This window comes from Mytilus galloprovincialis, chromosome 8, assembly GCF_965363235.1.
Source record: "Mytilus galloprovincialis chromosome 8, xbMytGall1.hap1.1, whole genome shotgun sequence".
NCBI classification, from domain to species: Eukaryota; Metazoa; Mollusca; class Bivalvia; order Mytilida; family Mytilidae; genus Mytilus; species Mytilus galloprovincialis.
The window spans coordinates 51,069,047-51,084,681 of record NC_134845.1 but is presented as its reverse complement, the minus strand read 5'-3'; the positions used below and the strand labels follow the sequence as shown (position 1 = coordinate 51,084,681).

The 15,635-nt window shown below is 32.2% G+C and overlaps 1 protein-coding gene across 1 annotated transcript; it reads right to left on the bottom strand.

Moving 5' to 3' along the window:
• Nucleotides 1-156: 156 nt before the first annotated feature.
• LOC143042161 (uncharacterized) lies at nt 157-7,884 on the bottom strand. The gene is made up of 5 exons (XM_076214424.1): nt 7,705-7,884; nt 3,409-3,531; nt 2,355-2,430; nt 1,261-1,487; nt 157-258 (listed from the first exon to the last, which is right to left on the bottom strand). The coding sequence occupies exons 1-5, from the start codon at nt 7,705-7,707 to the stop codon at nt 172-174; spliced, it is 516 nt and encodes a 171-aa protein (XP_076070539.1). The 5' UTR covers nt 7,708-7,884; the 3' UTR covers nt 157-171.
• Nucleotides 7,885-15,635: the final 7,751 nt, after the last annotated feature.

The window sequence follows — 15,635 nt, the reverse complement described above, 5'->3', positions numbered from 1 at the left end:
ATTGATTCGTCTCAAAGAAACACTTATTTGAGTTCTAGCGCGATGAACTTTACGGAAGATGATTATAATTTTTAATGTTCATATTTCTTTTACAAGAAATCTATAATATGTTTAGATCTGATCGTGTACCACTGACAAGTGAAATAAAACATGAAATAGAACAACGATAATTTAATTTTTTTCTGTCTTTAAAATTTTCAAGAATTCTTGTTTACTAACTAGACCATCTCTGTCTCTGTCAGCACCATCTACCATTTCCTGGAAAAAGAAAATTAGCATGCTGTATTAATTGGTCAATACATAGTTTTTCTTCTTTTTGATGTTTTCCTTCATGATTTTGTAGAAACGTCGAACCTGCGTAAGTTATTTTATAGCTACACAGTTATAACGAGTTTCGCATATTACAACTACAAATAATAATTACAAGAAGGATGGCGGAAAACAGCCTTGAGTACCAATATGTTTCAAAATGTGAAAATTGTATGTTTCTTGTCAGCTCCGAATGTATAAATTCTTACCTCCATTTTCTTACACTGGTCAGATACCATTGACAGTATATTCAGCTCAGTAAACAGTGATTCGGTATAGACATACCGTTGTTAATTTTCTAATTTGAAGTTTATGATACACCAATTATATAAAATACCCACTTTCATAATTATAGACTACTGACGAAATAACTATAAAGTTTATTTTGTTGTGCTTAACGGGAGATAATCCAATTTGAATTATGGTAGAATCCGCAATAACAAATGCATTTTCAGTCTGATACTTAAATCAAGTATATATTATATAGATTGGTTGATTGATTGGTGTTGAACGCCACTTTCAACATTTTAAATGTATAAATATATGGTTTTACGTTGCCTGTCAACTTATCATTAATTTTGTTTATCTTCACTTTCCTGCGATATGTCGATATTGCCGCTGGTTGGCTGCTAGTCCCGAGATATCATAAGATGAGAAGTCAGTGCACGGGTATGGACATAAATTAGAACATAATTGGCCTTAATTCAACGTTATTTGAGGTCAATTTTGGTCATACAGGGCCTTATGTATTCAAATGTTTACACATCTTTGAAATTGTAACATAAGAGCTATCTCTTTGAATTGATATTTCATCGGGTTCTGATGTCAACTCAATCTTATTCTTCATTTTCATATAAAACGGAGATCATACATGTATCCATCAAGCCATGTACGCATGTATATCTAAATCTTCTATGTACCGTAAATATTAATTAAGTGATTTATACATACATCTACTTCCCATTCTGTTATAGGTAAATCTAATCCCTGCTCTTTTGCTCTTTTCTCCGTCTGTGTAAGTCCAAGCTCATCTGCTATTTGCATAACATTATGCTTTGCAATTTTGCCCTTTTCTTCATAATCAAAAAGTTCAAATGCCTTTAACATGTCTTCTTTTGTATCTGGACCTGTCATTTTATCTGACATTATTTTCAGAAAGTCGTTGAAGTCCAGAAGACCTACAAACACATTTTAAACATAATTATTTCCGTGTTCAAGTTATTAGCCAACCAGTTGGTCTCTCATCTACGAATTTTTTACGGTGTGTTTTACATTGCACGACATAGGGCTTAGGTGAATAAAGCGGGACGTCTGTGTGCATGTACAACTTGTTGGATAAACCACGCATGTTTTCACATGCTCTTCGTACACCTCTCGACCATTTTTTATGTAAAGTTTTTGTTTAAACTTTTATTGTCAGGAGTCAATTGTTGTTGTATTGGTTTGATGATCTGTTGCTGTTGTTTGTGTGGTCTAATTTACTGTTGTACAGAAAAATCATAAGTTTGTTGTCATATTTCACTTACCTACCAACTCACAATGTTGTCATACGATGTTTGCTTGTCATGTTTTGGAATTTTTGTCTGATTTTCGAAATCCTCTGGTTTTATCCATTTGAATGTCTTAAAAAAATTTTCCCATGGACCTCTACTTTTCTTTTTATAAATCTTTTACATGTATAATAATAAGCCATTTGTAAAAATTTTATTAAATTTTATTTATCTTTTAATAGTTTTTGAGAACTTTTACTGGTCAATGATAAAGCTATGAAAAGTCAAGAGCGATAATTTTCCCGCCAAAATTCCAATGGTTAATATCTCGAAAACAGGCATATTGACCCCTATATTTTTTTTGGCTTTTTTTATTCCTTAATTAATCCCCTATCAATATATACTAGTGTTATGGAAAGCTATTTATTCTGAAACTAAGCAGCGAACTTCCTTGAATAAATATGATAATATAATATATATGATTTAACAAAAAAATAAATAGTTGGTACATACATGTAGAAGTTGAATATATATTAGTTGAAAAAATATAATTACCGTCTTTGTCACATTCTGCCACCAATCGTTTTAGTTCTTCTTTAGTTGGTTCAAAGCCTAACGCTCTGAGTGCTATCTGAAAGACAATTACCGTTTAACAACAAGGTAAACATTAAACAAAACTTGTATCAAAAATCAAAATATTCAACGATAACCTTTCACTAATTTCAATTATATGTTAAACTCATAATTTATAACTTTCTATGATATTTGATGCACCATGACAGTTTGCTGTAAGACAGTTATAATATCAGTACACAATTTAGTTAAAAACGAAATGTACAGCCGAGCGTATGTAGAAATGCAGATTTAGTGACTGATTGTTGCTTGCTTAACGTCCACTGGAAACTATTGCATGCATATTCATGACGAGAACACATGAACACAACATACATAGTGTTATATTTATACCTATGCATAGGAACTATTTTGTGTTAAATATGTTCTACTTTCAGTATGTTCTTTTTTGATCGGCCCGATTTGGTGGAGAAACATCTTACAAAGTCTATCCGAATAAGTTTGCCATGATTTCCGTTCCAACCGGTGCTAGGGGAAGTCTTTTAATTACAGAGCGGTGACATTTTTCTATTTTGCTTAGTGTTGAAAGCCTCAATGTATCTTTGAGTTGAAAACAGCAAAACAAGCACTGTTCTTTGCTTTGTATGTTTTTTTAGCTGTGCATGTACTGATGATGTGCCATTGTTAATATCTTTTTTGTTTCTATCAATAGAAAGTTAGATCTGGATGAAGAGTGGACAAGTTTGATTGCGATTGGAAATAGTTATTTAGGGAATAACAAAACCGTTTGCGTGTTCCAACTTTGTGTATAAAGCGATTTGTTTGCATATTTTTCTGGTTAGTTTGTAAATCGTAAAAAAAAAACGGATTTGAAAATTGCTTACAAACGATGCATTCACATCATAACGATGCTATAAAGTTAGATTAGTAAGATCTGATTTCTTACTAATGTTTATTTATGTAACCATTGAGCAAATTACATCTTCTTACTTAATACAATCAAGGTATTTCGCAAGAATGTTCTTTTATCTCTTACCTTTAATTCACTCCCATCGATAGTCCCAGAACCATCTGCATCAAATAGATCAAAAGCTTGTCGGAGGTCCCCCTTCTGTTGATTGTTCAGTTGTATTGTAGCTGGTTTGGTTTTATTATCATCCTGTCAAGATAACGTATGCTGTTTAAATGAGATCATGATTCAGGTTCACCACTGATGAATGTTTAAACTGATCTTATACAAAGAAGTAGTTTCAGTAAGACCTCTTTTTGGCCTTCAACAGCAGTTTTACAAAATTGTTAAAATGTAAACTTTTGGTTATCTATTGGAAAGTACAATGCTTCTGCTACATAAATATGGGCTGTTTTTGACAATACAATGCACATATATCTGGAACTAGCATCATTAACTCATGCTAAATTACTGAAATCTTCACAATTTTAGCATTTTAGTTAAAATTTTGACGGTTTCCGTCTGAAATGAAAGTGGTCGCATTTGTGTTCATTCTTAATATTGAAATATAAGTTGTATAAAAAAAAATTATGATGATTATACATAAAATATATAAAGGTTGAGGATGAACACGGATGTGGCCACTTTCATTTTTGACAAAAACCATCTGAAATAGACACGTAAGTGTTTAAAAAGTGTCCAAAATCTTTCGTCAGATGAACTTGAAATTTGAGGCCATAATTGGCCCTTACCGGACCTACTCCTTTGCATATTTTTGTAACAAACTCTGTTATATCAGTTTTTCTAAAAGTATTCATTAAAAGCTATGTTGCCTTATGTACATATCGAGTGCGGAAGCTCGTAGGTTTTACCAACGGAATTTAGAACAAAAGGTATACCAAATGGTAGTGACTGCTTAATTCTCCATTTAGCAGTGTTTGATGGAGTATGAGGACAAACAAGTCAGCCTTGAGTCTCGCTAGACTGTTACCGGTATGTCTCCCTGAGTATTGTTAACTTGAGAACCAGCACGCAATAAATTTAGCTCAGCTTGTATGTGTAGAACAATTTTTCAAAGCAGACCACCACATTTTCTCGTTCAGATATATGTAATATTTGTGACTGTAGTTTAAACACATTTATTTCATCTTTAAAACCCATCTAATAAGTGGTTACCTCGGACAAATGAAATGGGTCAAGTAAATTGTAACCACCATTTTCCAACTACACGGTATTTTCTGATATTTTTGACTGCTTTATTCAATCATTTCGTACATTCAAATTTTGACATTGGGAAGAAGAATCAGACTGTACTTTAAAATTAGCCGTCATTGGGTTCACATACCAAATGCATTAAGACTAGAGTTCGGACGGTAGCGAATAATCAGCATTACTTCGTAGAAGAGAATTATGAGTTCAAGAATGTGCAAATAATACAGAAAAAGCTACCGAGTAAAACATTTAGCAATTTGCTTAGAAAATAACAAAAAATCACAGGCACTTGTCTCAGAAAAAAATATCCGATATAAGGTCCAATAGACAAGTGCCTGTGCAAAAAAAAGCAACAAAAAAAACCCAGAATAAAGTATTCAAAATATAGAAATATGACTGAAGAGAATAATAATACAACGAATTCAAACAAAATATGGAGTCAGACTTTCTTCAAATTTAACATGTAAACACATGCTAATAGGATTATGCGGGATGTATAAATACGCAACGTCCGCCCAGAATTGGTATATTGTTTATCTATGCTATGTGTATTGCAACGGCAAAGTGCACTTTCTGTGGTTAAATTTGCAGGAATTCTTTGAACAGTTTAAATCTTATTTTCAAGTGGTAGTTCAAATTTCCGATCATCCGTCCTGTTTTCTGAACTTGATTGGATTTTTTCAATAATCTGTTCTCGAACTTAATGTGCATGGAATATTTGTCACTAAACGCTATATATATATATGCAATTAACAGATAATGAATCAACCATAATCGAAGATTGAAGAAGAAAACAGAATCTACGAACTATTATCCTACCTTTCGTAAATCGTCAGTTCTGTAATTATTTAAGGCCGTGGGTAAATCGAAAACAAACAATTACGACTTGTTATTTTTTTTTTATAATTGGGTATTGAAGATCACAGACCTTTTCAACCTTGAGAAATTCACACCGTTAATTAATTATAACAAAAGATATATGTTTAACGCACGTAATGAGAAAATCGTGTAATTTCTTTTATACAAGAATAATTTGACAATTACTATTCCTTTAAAGTATTATGTTGCATAAGTATAGTATTGCATTTATACTGTCCATTAAAGCTGTAGTAAGAAATCCATTACTTGGTAAAACGAGACATAAGTTAAATACTAGTTTGGCTAAAGAAAATAAAATCTGCTCCCCCTTTTTTGAATTTGAGTTTTACGAAAAATGGATTTCAATATTGGTACCATTACTGACTGACTGTCGAATAGAACATGCGAGATTGTTTAGAGTATACTTGTTGTGCATGTATCACAAACTAAATTATAAGGTGATTTTGTTTTTTCCACAAGTTACATAAAATATAAATAGTAGTGCCATCATTTTCAATGCACATAAACATTGTAATATTCTACATGTTGTATGCCGGTGACAAAAGACAAGCAGTTAATACTTTAGGGAGTTTCCAATATGCATGATAACAATAAAAAAAAATATCATGAAAATTACACGTAATTGAAAATAAACCTTGTATTTATCTATTTTGATTAAATTTATTACAAAATAAGATAAGCTTGACGTATCGCACACTATTCAAGCTTTCATTGATTTTGATCAGTACTTTTAAATTATTTAATAGCTTCACACAGTGAAAAATTTAAAATCACTTTATTCTGTTTTAAAATAATCACAAACGTTAGATTAACGATTTCCTTTTTTTGGACTTTACAATGGTAGTGATGCTCGGTCTTATGTTTATGTTGTGTTATGTGTTCTGTTGTGTGTCTTTCCGTCGTTTTTTTGTCATGGTATTGTCAGATTTTTTACGAGTAATGAGTTTGAATAACTTCTTTGGTGTTATTTTTTCCATTTTTTAAGAACAAATTTTAGTTATGAAAAGTAGAATTGTAATGATCCATCCATGAAAGAGACACCGTCGCCATTCGAATGCTCGTATCTTATGCGGTAGGTCGGAAATTTGCTAACGGTATTTAGAGTCAGGGCAAAAACGGATTGATTTATAGTCATGATGATATGTCCTGGTATGATATATGTGGACATGCAGTTACCCGGGTGAATTACTACTAACGGTAAAAATCTGACACGGCGTGTGAGTCTAGTGTGAGAGTATCTTCATAAGAAGAAACTATTGCACCAATCAAATACAAGAGTTACTATTACTTTATCCATGGCCATGGAAAGAAAGAAGTCATGCCAAACGATTGCATATGGTCGTATTAAAAATTTAACTGATCACAAAAATTTTGAATTATTTGAAATACTATGATTTCAACCTAGGACTAAATAACCTGAGCTGTAAATGGACAATTTCGGAATTTTGAGTCCCCAATGCTTTTCGTACCTGATTCGGCCTTTTAATTTAATCGTTCATGATGAGTTTTTTGTAGACGTACAAACCATGATCGAGTTATAATCTCACCTTCCCTGGGTGTTTTTAAATTTGCTTGAAGTGATGTAAATATACACTGCCACTTTCTGTTTGATCTTGAAAGAATACATGTACATTATGAAACCTTTGCCAAACTCTTGAGGGGTTGATAGTTGAATTATTGTATACAACATTGCTGACACCATTATGCAAACCATCTATATACGCCCGTTTTAAAATTTAAAAAAAATGATAGCAGTCAAATGTACATGTATATTATTTCTTTTCGGCTCCACTGTCTAACTATCATTTTGATTTGTTGCGATTTACAATATCAAAAATACTCCATTCTTTTCAACTTCGTTCTTGATTTAGCATGAGTACTTTTTGATTCGAGCGTCACTAACGAGTCTACTTGTAGACGAAGCCCGGGTCTGCGTATAAATATTATAAGCATGGTATCTTTGACGAATTTTCTTACTCCATTTTCAAACTGCGAGAAGGCAACTAAAAATGAATTTTAGACAACATTTTACCTAAAACTCATTGTTAATTACACAATAAAGACAAAATCGAGATGGAAAAAGACCATAAGAATATATATAAATCAAGCCATTATCCCTCACAATGATAAACGTATAGTCTGATAAGTCTAAGTTTTTTTAAATACAAAAATAAAGTTATTCATTTACGAAAAAAAATAGTATTGTATATTGAATAAAACCTCGGAAAATTCATCCTATATTTTACCAGTTTTACAAACAAACAAACAAATATAGTTATGAAGTATACATACCATTTCATTTATTCCATATGCTTGTTCAAATGATTGTCTTGTGTGTAACGGAACATGATATTATCGAACGTCTTGGTTCGCTACTCTTGTTAAAACTTCGATGTAATTTGCTCAACCAAGTTAAAATATCCGTTCGCGTCACAGCCTTATTGTATACGTTTCAAATACATGTTTACAATTGTTTTATTAATGACCAAATTAGACATAGGGTATTTAAAAACGGTAGTCCATAGATAGGAATTTCTTCTATATATATGCAAACAAATTCTTGTCGTTGAGTAAATTAAAGTTATCAGTCTGTACCGATATTGAACGATGAAGTGTTTGATAATATTTAAAAATGTCTTTATTACACGTCTTCATTGTTAGATAGTAGTATTTAGAATAATACCTATTGTGTCGAGCTTTTTATCTTCTTGTTAAACATATCTAAAGGTTAAGTAGATTTCTACCTAAAATGTTTATTTTGATATGATTAACAATTGTTATTACCTCATGAGTGTTTTCTTTTCAGATTTGTCAACCTTCGGTTTATTCGAATGCAAAGTATATATATATACGCATTTTAAATACAAGTAAATACTGTAGATTTAGAGTTCTCCGTATACCTTTCAAATCTGCAAGACTTTAACTTATGCATCCACACCGAGATTTTTCCATATAAAAAGCCTATAGAGTTATGATTTGTGTTAAACCTTCTAAATTAAATTGAAATGAGATTAAATACACACTTAATTAAGAAATGTCAAAACGTCCCAAAATGTTTGTTAATAAACCCTGTACAAATAATATTTAATCATCTTGTAATGTTAATATTGCTAAACAAGAAGCTAATCTATTTATAAATATAGGAGTTCTTAAATACATAGTAATCCCGTTTAAGTAAATACAGCCTCGTCCGTCAAATTAATATTATGATATCTCATCAAAATATTGTTTTTAAAAGCAATTCATTAACAAATACGTCAATGTATACTTTTATTGTATTGTATCCATTATATTCGTTATGAACGTCATTTTGACCGGTTGTGGCTGAATATTTATAATAAACATTGGCTCAGGCAAATATACATGTATGCCCAACTTTAAAAAATAGTGCACTGCTGGAATTTTTAATCTTTTCATTATTTTTCTTCTTTCGTCATTGCGTTGTAAGTTTATCTCGTCTTTTGAGATTCTTCTCAGGCATGTCTTCTGCATCTCTTTATTTCACATAGAACAAACCACTAAATAAGATATTGCACAGTTGTAACAAATGCATTAACCATTAGGCTGGTTGCTTTTTTTGTTTTTTTGTTTTTTTTGTTTGTCGAAAATCTAGTGGTAAAGAGTTCATGCACAAATGAAGGATAACGACTGAACAATTAAACCAATCGGTGCATTGTATAGTTCCTGCAAGGTGGACACAGGAATGAAGGGCGGGCTATTTATTTTGCCACTATAAGATAAATCCATGTTGGATAGGGACAGACATTTTTTCCTGTAACAAGAACATCTACGTACCCCTAGAGTCACTGAAGAGTTCTTTAACGTAAAATGGCATATAGTACTGCAACTGACATCGAAAAAGACGCTTAGTTAACGAGTTTAGGTGTCAGACCACCAATTACTCCCTCAAATTTAGAACGTATGTAAAAGTAGGCCTACTCGGGACAAAAAATAGTGCATTTGATGTCATTGTTTACTTAAACTACTCAACAAATTTGCAGAAATGAAACTTTTGGTGAAAGAGAAATATATTAAGACCATTTTGAGCCCAAATTTACTTGTCTATGAGTTGAAATTAAAAATTGAGGATTAATGCGCTCCATAGTATACTAATTTAAGATTTCAAGAAAACCAGGGGTTATTTTTAGTGGTACATCCATTCGGAAGGTCTCTTCTTTCTTATATGGCTTTAAAGGTATGTCGAAAATTGGCATGCAGAAAGGTGATACCTGTACGATTCAGGACATACCTGGTTTGTAAGAGGTTAAACTTAAGATAAAAAATTTAGAAAACTATGAAAATTGCAAAATTTGGTTGAACAGATAGGGACTTTTAATTGGTGGTCTGACACCTTTAATGGTCCGGAATAACACACGCAAATTGTTTTAAATGATAGAATAATATCTATATTTTAATTTCCGTCGGGTCGTAAAAAGTTTCTATGGTCACATTTTTGTATTTTATCCCTTTAATGGGGGTACCCCTCAATTTACGGTTTTGGGTAGTTACCTTAAAGTCCAAAAATATTTTTTTTGGTTAAATTTCCCACTATTTTCGTAAATATTTTCTATGCACATATCATCAAGGATCATCGGAATGATGAAGACATAAATATTATACCATCTCCAAGTAAAACTTTCAAACTTAAAGTTGGCTGTTTTTTAGATAGAAATTTAACGCGTTTTTCTTTGAAAACGAGAAAACATATGATTCAAAAACAGTATTTGACATTTGAGAGGACACAACATATTATTGCGATACTGCATGCAAATTTTGTTGGGCAAATTCCAAACAATTTTGTCAAAAACTCAAAAATAAAAACATCATTTGTACCTTTTTTAATTACGGAAATTTCCTATCCGTCAATCAGCTCCACCATTTATTTTTTCATTCACAATCAATTTGATAGTTTCGATGTGATTATGTAGATTTTGTAGGAGAAGTTAATTTATTTTTGAGTGATTTGAATATATATAGTAGTTCTTTCGTGTATTTTCTGTAAATAAGTTATATTTTTGTTGATAAAATTTTGACTTTATATAAAAGTATAAAAGTTAACCAAATCCTTCGGATAAGAGGTTTTTCCGGATAATGACTATAGTTGACATTGTGTGAAAATACATTGTATGTCAATGTTTAACCTCAGAGCAATTAATATGCATGCAAGTGGTCGGAGGAAAAGTACTATTGAAGTTTCGCAGAGATTTGGTGTGTGACAAGGTATTGCTAAAACCAACTTCTCTTGATATTCTGCTTTCCGTGGGCGAATCATCAGTGATGTTATGAGACTTGCACCAGAAGGCAAAATTGGTGCGTCTTTAAATTAAATTGATTGATTGATTGTTGGTTGCTTAAAGTCCAGTGGCAAATATTTCATGCATGTTCAGGACGAGATCAAGCTAACAATAAAAACAATAGGAAGGTTTTGTCATAATAGAGGCCATTCGGGATGATTATCGGGAAAATTTAGACTGCCACTGGAAAATGATGGGATATTGGATTGGGACAGAAATTTTCCATTGCAACATGCCACCTACGGACCCCTTAAAGAGTTGATGCAAAGTTTTTTAACGTGCAAAGAACGTGACACTCCCTTTACATGAGGCAGCGGATTTAACGTCCCCATTCTGACCGGACGTGACTGCGAACTTGATACATCCCGTACAGCCAAACGGACGCCCAACTTCGTTTTACTGCCGGTCGGGGGAAGACCAAGTGACCATATTTCGTTTCCCCAGTCACCCTTGGGGAACTTAAAATTAGAAACAACAGAAATCCATATATGTGATCAAACTGATCGACATGTAACCTCACAACCTGACACTTTTATACGATCTCGCGCTCAGTTTCTTCCTTGTAGTTTGGATATGAAAACAGGGTTTTTGTGTAAAAGAAAAACCTTTAAAAAAACAGAAAACTACGCAAAACTGAGTCCTCTAAACGTGTTAACAGTCTTTTAAGTTGTGCTTATTAATGTGAGTAATCATTTATCCATGCATAACCAAGTACTTATTGAAGTCAACACCTGTGCAATTAAGTAAAACAGTCACTGAAAAAATAGAATTTGAACTTGCTGTCAGTTCATTAATAACGATTGTTAGTGATGTGATTTGTTTTTCCATAAGAAAAAGCCTTTCTCATGTAGCACATCCTCTATGTATACCGATCAATTTTACCCAAGATTGTCTCTGATGCTTACCAAACTGCCAAACTCCAGAACTAACTAGATATTGTGACACCTTACAATTCAGACATAGTGGGGCCAAGGGATATGAATTATAGAGTTTAGCTCTGAACTCAATTTAGGGGATGCCATATCTTCTCCAGGAAAATTGAAGTCTATATTAAGATTTTCAGAATTACACCAAGGTGTGTCAGAAAATATCAAGGATACATTAAAAGAAGAACAATTACTTCATCCTGCCACCAGAGGTCTAATGAGCTATGTCCTTGTTTTGGTATTTCTATGGAAATGATGCCCGCATAGCTTGTTAATAGATATAGGAAGATGTGGTATGAGTGCCAATGATACAACACACCATCCAAGTCACAATTTATAAAAGTAAACCATTATAGGTCACGGTCCGGTCTTCAACAAAGAGCCTAGGCTCAAAAGTTCATTTGATAGTTAATCGATGAAAAATAACACAAAGGCGCTTCTGAACCGTATATTGTCCCTAAAGATAACAAAAATTCGTAAATGTATGGCTATTACAAAATCAATCGTTTCTGTAGCAACATTCGCCCCTTTACATTTGGGACTGGCAGTGTAGATACATCATGCATATGCATATGGGAATATGGGTCACGAACATTGATCGAAACTTTGTAATCACATTTCTTTTGTGTTTCCTATGCAAAGGGAAGACTATATCTGACGAGTTTGACTAAATCATGACGGTATTTACGCTCCAGATAGCATTTGTACTAAAAAAAACTGTATTTGATTTGAACAAACTCTGTCCTGCGCCGAACTTGTTCTTATAAAAAATGGAAGTGTCTTGTAATGCTAATACGACTACTGAATCCGCATATGATGACTAAGAGATTGATTCATGTCCCTATTCTATGAATACTTGAGCTATTGTGTGTCGCTTTTAAAAGTTATATAAGGATCATGACTGAATTTGAATTACAACATTAGAAAATTGGCATTGCATTGTATAATTTTTCATCCTTCCCTTAAAAAATCAATGAGTTAACTTTTTTACCAGGATTATCCTACTAAAAAAATGTTCATGCACCAAACTGACTTTTTTTTACACTCAATTTTTTTTAAAACCTCGCATTCGCCTCGGGTGACTATAGTATATCTTGTGTTATTACTGCTCTGTCCAGACTTTGCAAATACACAATATGTATTTATCTATAACTAGATACTAATTTTCACAAAATACACAACCTTTAAGATGCAAAATTAAAAACACTGTTTCAGCGCTTAAGTTTTGTTTTTTTCAAAGATAGAAAAAATATTGAAATAATTTGATAAACTGGTGTTTTATACTTTAGAAAATAATTCTGTAATATACTGTAGTGAAATACTATACACAATATGAAAGTTTATGGATGTGAAAAGGTCAAGGCCACTTCTTCTTTTGCTATGTCTTAAATGGAAAAAAAATTAGAAGGTTCCAAATCAACGCCATTTTGTAATGGCAGCTCTTCATATAATTAGTCAAATTTGTCGTTTTAACATCGTTTAAAGCATATGCTTATGATTGAATCGTTTTTGTAGCATTCTATTGAATAAATATTAGAATATTTCTCCTTTTTGTTCTTGTGTTTGAAATATTGATATTTTTAGGTCTGACCTTTGACCTCAATTTCACAAAATTGTGACCACTCTGGATTTTTACGACCCAACTTTTCTTATTGTACACGTTGTCCTCTTTCCATCGAAATATAATTTAGGTGTGTGTTCTTCTGGACCATTAAAGTTTTAAAAAATGAACTCTGGTTGCAGTACTAATAGTATTCTCCTTCCACGAGGCATTTGATGCTAATAAAGATATCTAACCCAAACGAACGTTGTTGTGTATTTATATATCGCGCAGAGCCAAACCGACACCATAAAGTACTTCCAAAAGTACTTCTGTATTCAACAAATGGCATTATCAATAGGTAACATGATGTTTTCTGCAGATTTTATTTACACAAATGATTTATTCGAATTCAAATTCGAATTTAAAGAAAAAAAGAAGTACTATAATAGTAGGTGTCCATATTTCACTGTAATATAGAAGTGTAGGTTAGAAACAACTTTCCTAAAGCTTCAAATGTGGATTATGGTATCCGAAGAAAAGATTTTTAATGCAAAACAATGCCTTTGATGCGTTTTACACATATGTTTAACTGTATCATAAAAACAGAATTATCGTGGTTAGAATTACGTTGCCAAATACTATTAAATTAAATGCAAACTAAATGTAAATGTTATATACATGTACATGAATGTGCACTTTCATGAATTTACAATCTGTCGATTTGTTTCTTGGCATTACACAAGGTCATATTTTTCTCTGACTGTTTATGGCATCTTTACACTCAATCCATTGGATTTGCACTGATTGATCATTCAGTCTAAGATGCATGATTTTTAAAATTATTTCTGATTTGCTTTGAACTAGCTGTCAGTAACTGCGAGTACGCTCAGATCTGTACTTAGTGTCTTTTTATTGTAGGGATGCACAAGCACCCGGCCACGTTCACTCTGTTATTCTGTCAGATATATTTCTATTTGTATCCATCTGATGAGTAAAGCCTTTTTCAACTGATTTTTATAGTTCGTTTTTATATTGTACTGTTACACCACTGAACAAGTTTAGGGTGAAGGTTGGGACCCCGCTAACATGTTTAACCACGCCACATTCTATGCGTATGAGCCTGTCCCAAGTCGGGAGCCTGTTATTCAGTGATTCTGGGTAACAGATTTATTTTAGTTCAGTTTTTGTACATTAATTAACCAGTTATTTTTCTCGTTCGAATTGTTTCACATTTGTGATTTCAGACCCCTTTTATAACTGACTATGCGGTATTGGCTTTGCTCATTGTTGAAGGCCGTACGGTAACATTTAGCTGTTAATGCCTGTGTCATTTAGTATCTTGTGGAGAATTGTCCAATTGACAATCATACCACATCGTCTATGTTTGTAATTATTAAAATCAAAGCACTAGTATACACTAGTTAAACAGTCAAAGATCACAGTAAGAATGGAGAGAACTTAGTCAAATTAAGTCCGATCAGACGACCTATCAAACATAGCGATCTGGTACGATTGTTTGTGAGACAACTATACAATAGAAAGAGTAAAATAATTCCTATTTGTAAGTGCAAGTTTCACTTCCTCGTGTGTTATACTTGTCATAATTAAGTATATGTCCGAGTTGAATTGACCAATAACTTTATTATCAATAAAAAAACATTATTTTTTTTTATAATTTCCTCATAAGTAAATTTTATGCTAGATTGGTTTGAATATAATCAAACCATTCCCAATGAGTTATTTTTAATCTAGCAGAAGAATTTCTGATTACTTCCAAAAGTATTTACTTGTATACGGATTTCAAAAATTCTTCAGGATTGATTTTCAGTCTTTTTATCGTAAATTTCTAAAATTGTGTGTTATTTATTTGTTTAGCTCTTTTATTTGTTGTAATAAATGTTTTCTCATTATTTTATCCAAAGGTGTTAAATCCAATCTAACATGCCTTTTTAAAATATCACTCCAAAATAGTCTTTCAAATGGATTTTCTGCCGGTTCTATGTTTCAAAGTTATGAAATGTTTGGTTATCTAATTTACATGTTTTATGATACATATTCAGTCTTTTCAAACAAATCATTCTCATTCCAACCGGAAATTGTTATTCTTTTAGACACTATCATACACTAACACAAAAAAGAAGAAAACGATGGACCTGAAGTCTTGAGAGGATGTTTCAATTCCGATAAAGAATTGGTGGTTAAGATTAGTTTTAAACTCAAACTCACAACAATTTTTACATAAATAAAATCCCAAAAGAAGTCTAGAAATAAATGTATGCAGTAGTACATGCGTTTAAATTGCCCAGGGTTATGCAATTTTGTCATGCCAAAAAAAACCCAAAAAAACTTCCATATTGTAATAAACATAATTCAAAACATCTGATTACCTTAAATGAAATCCCTGACAGCACAAGCAACCACTAAGTAACAAGTACTCCCAGACATGTACTTTTGTTTAGG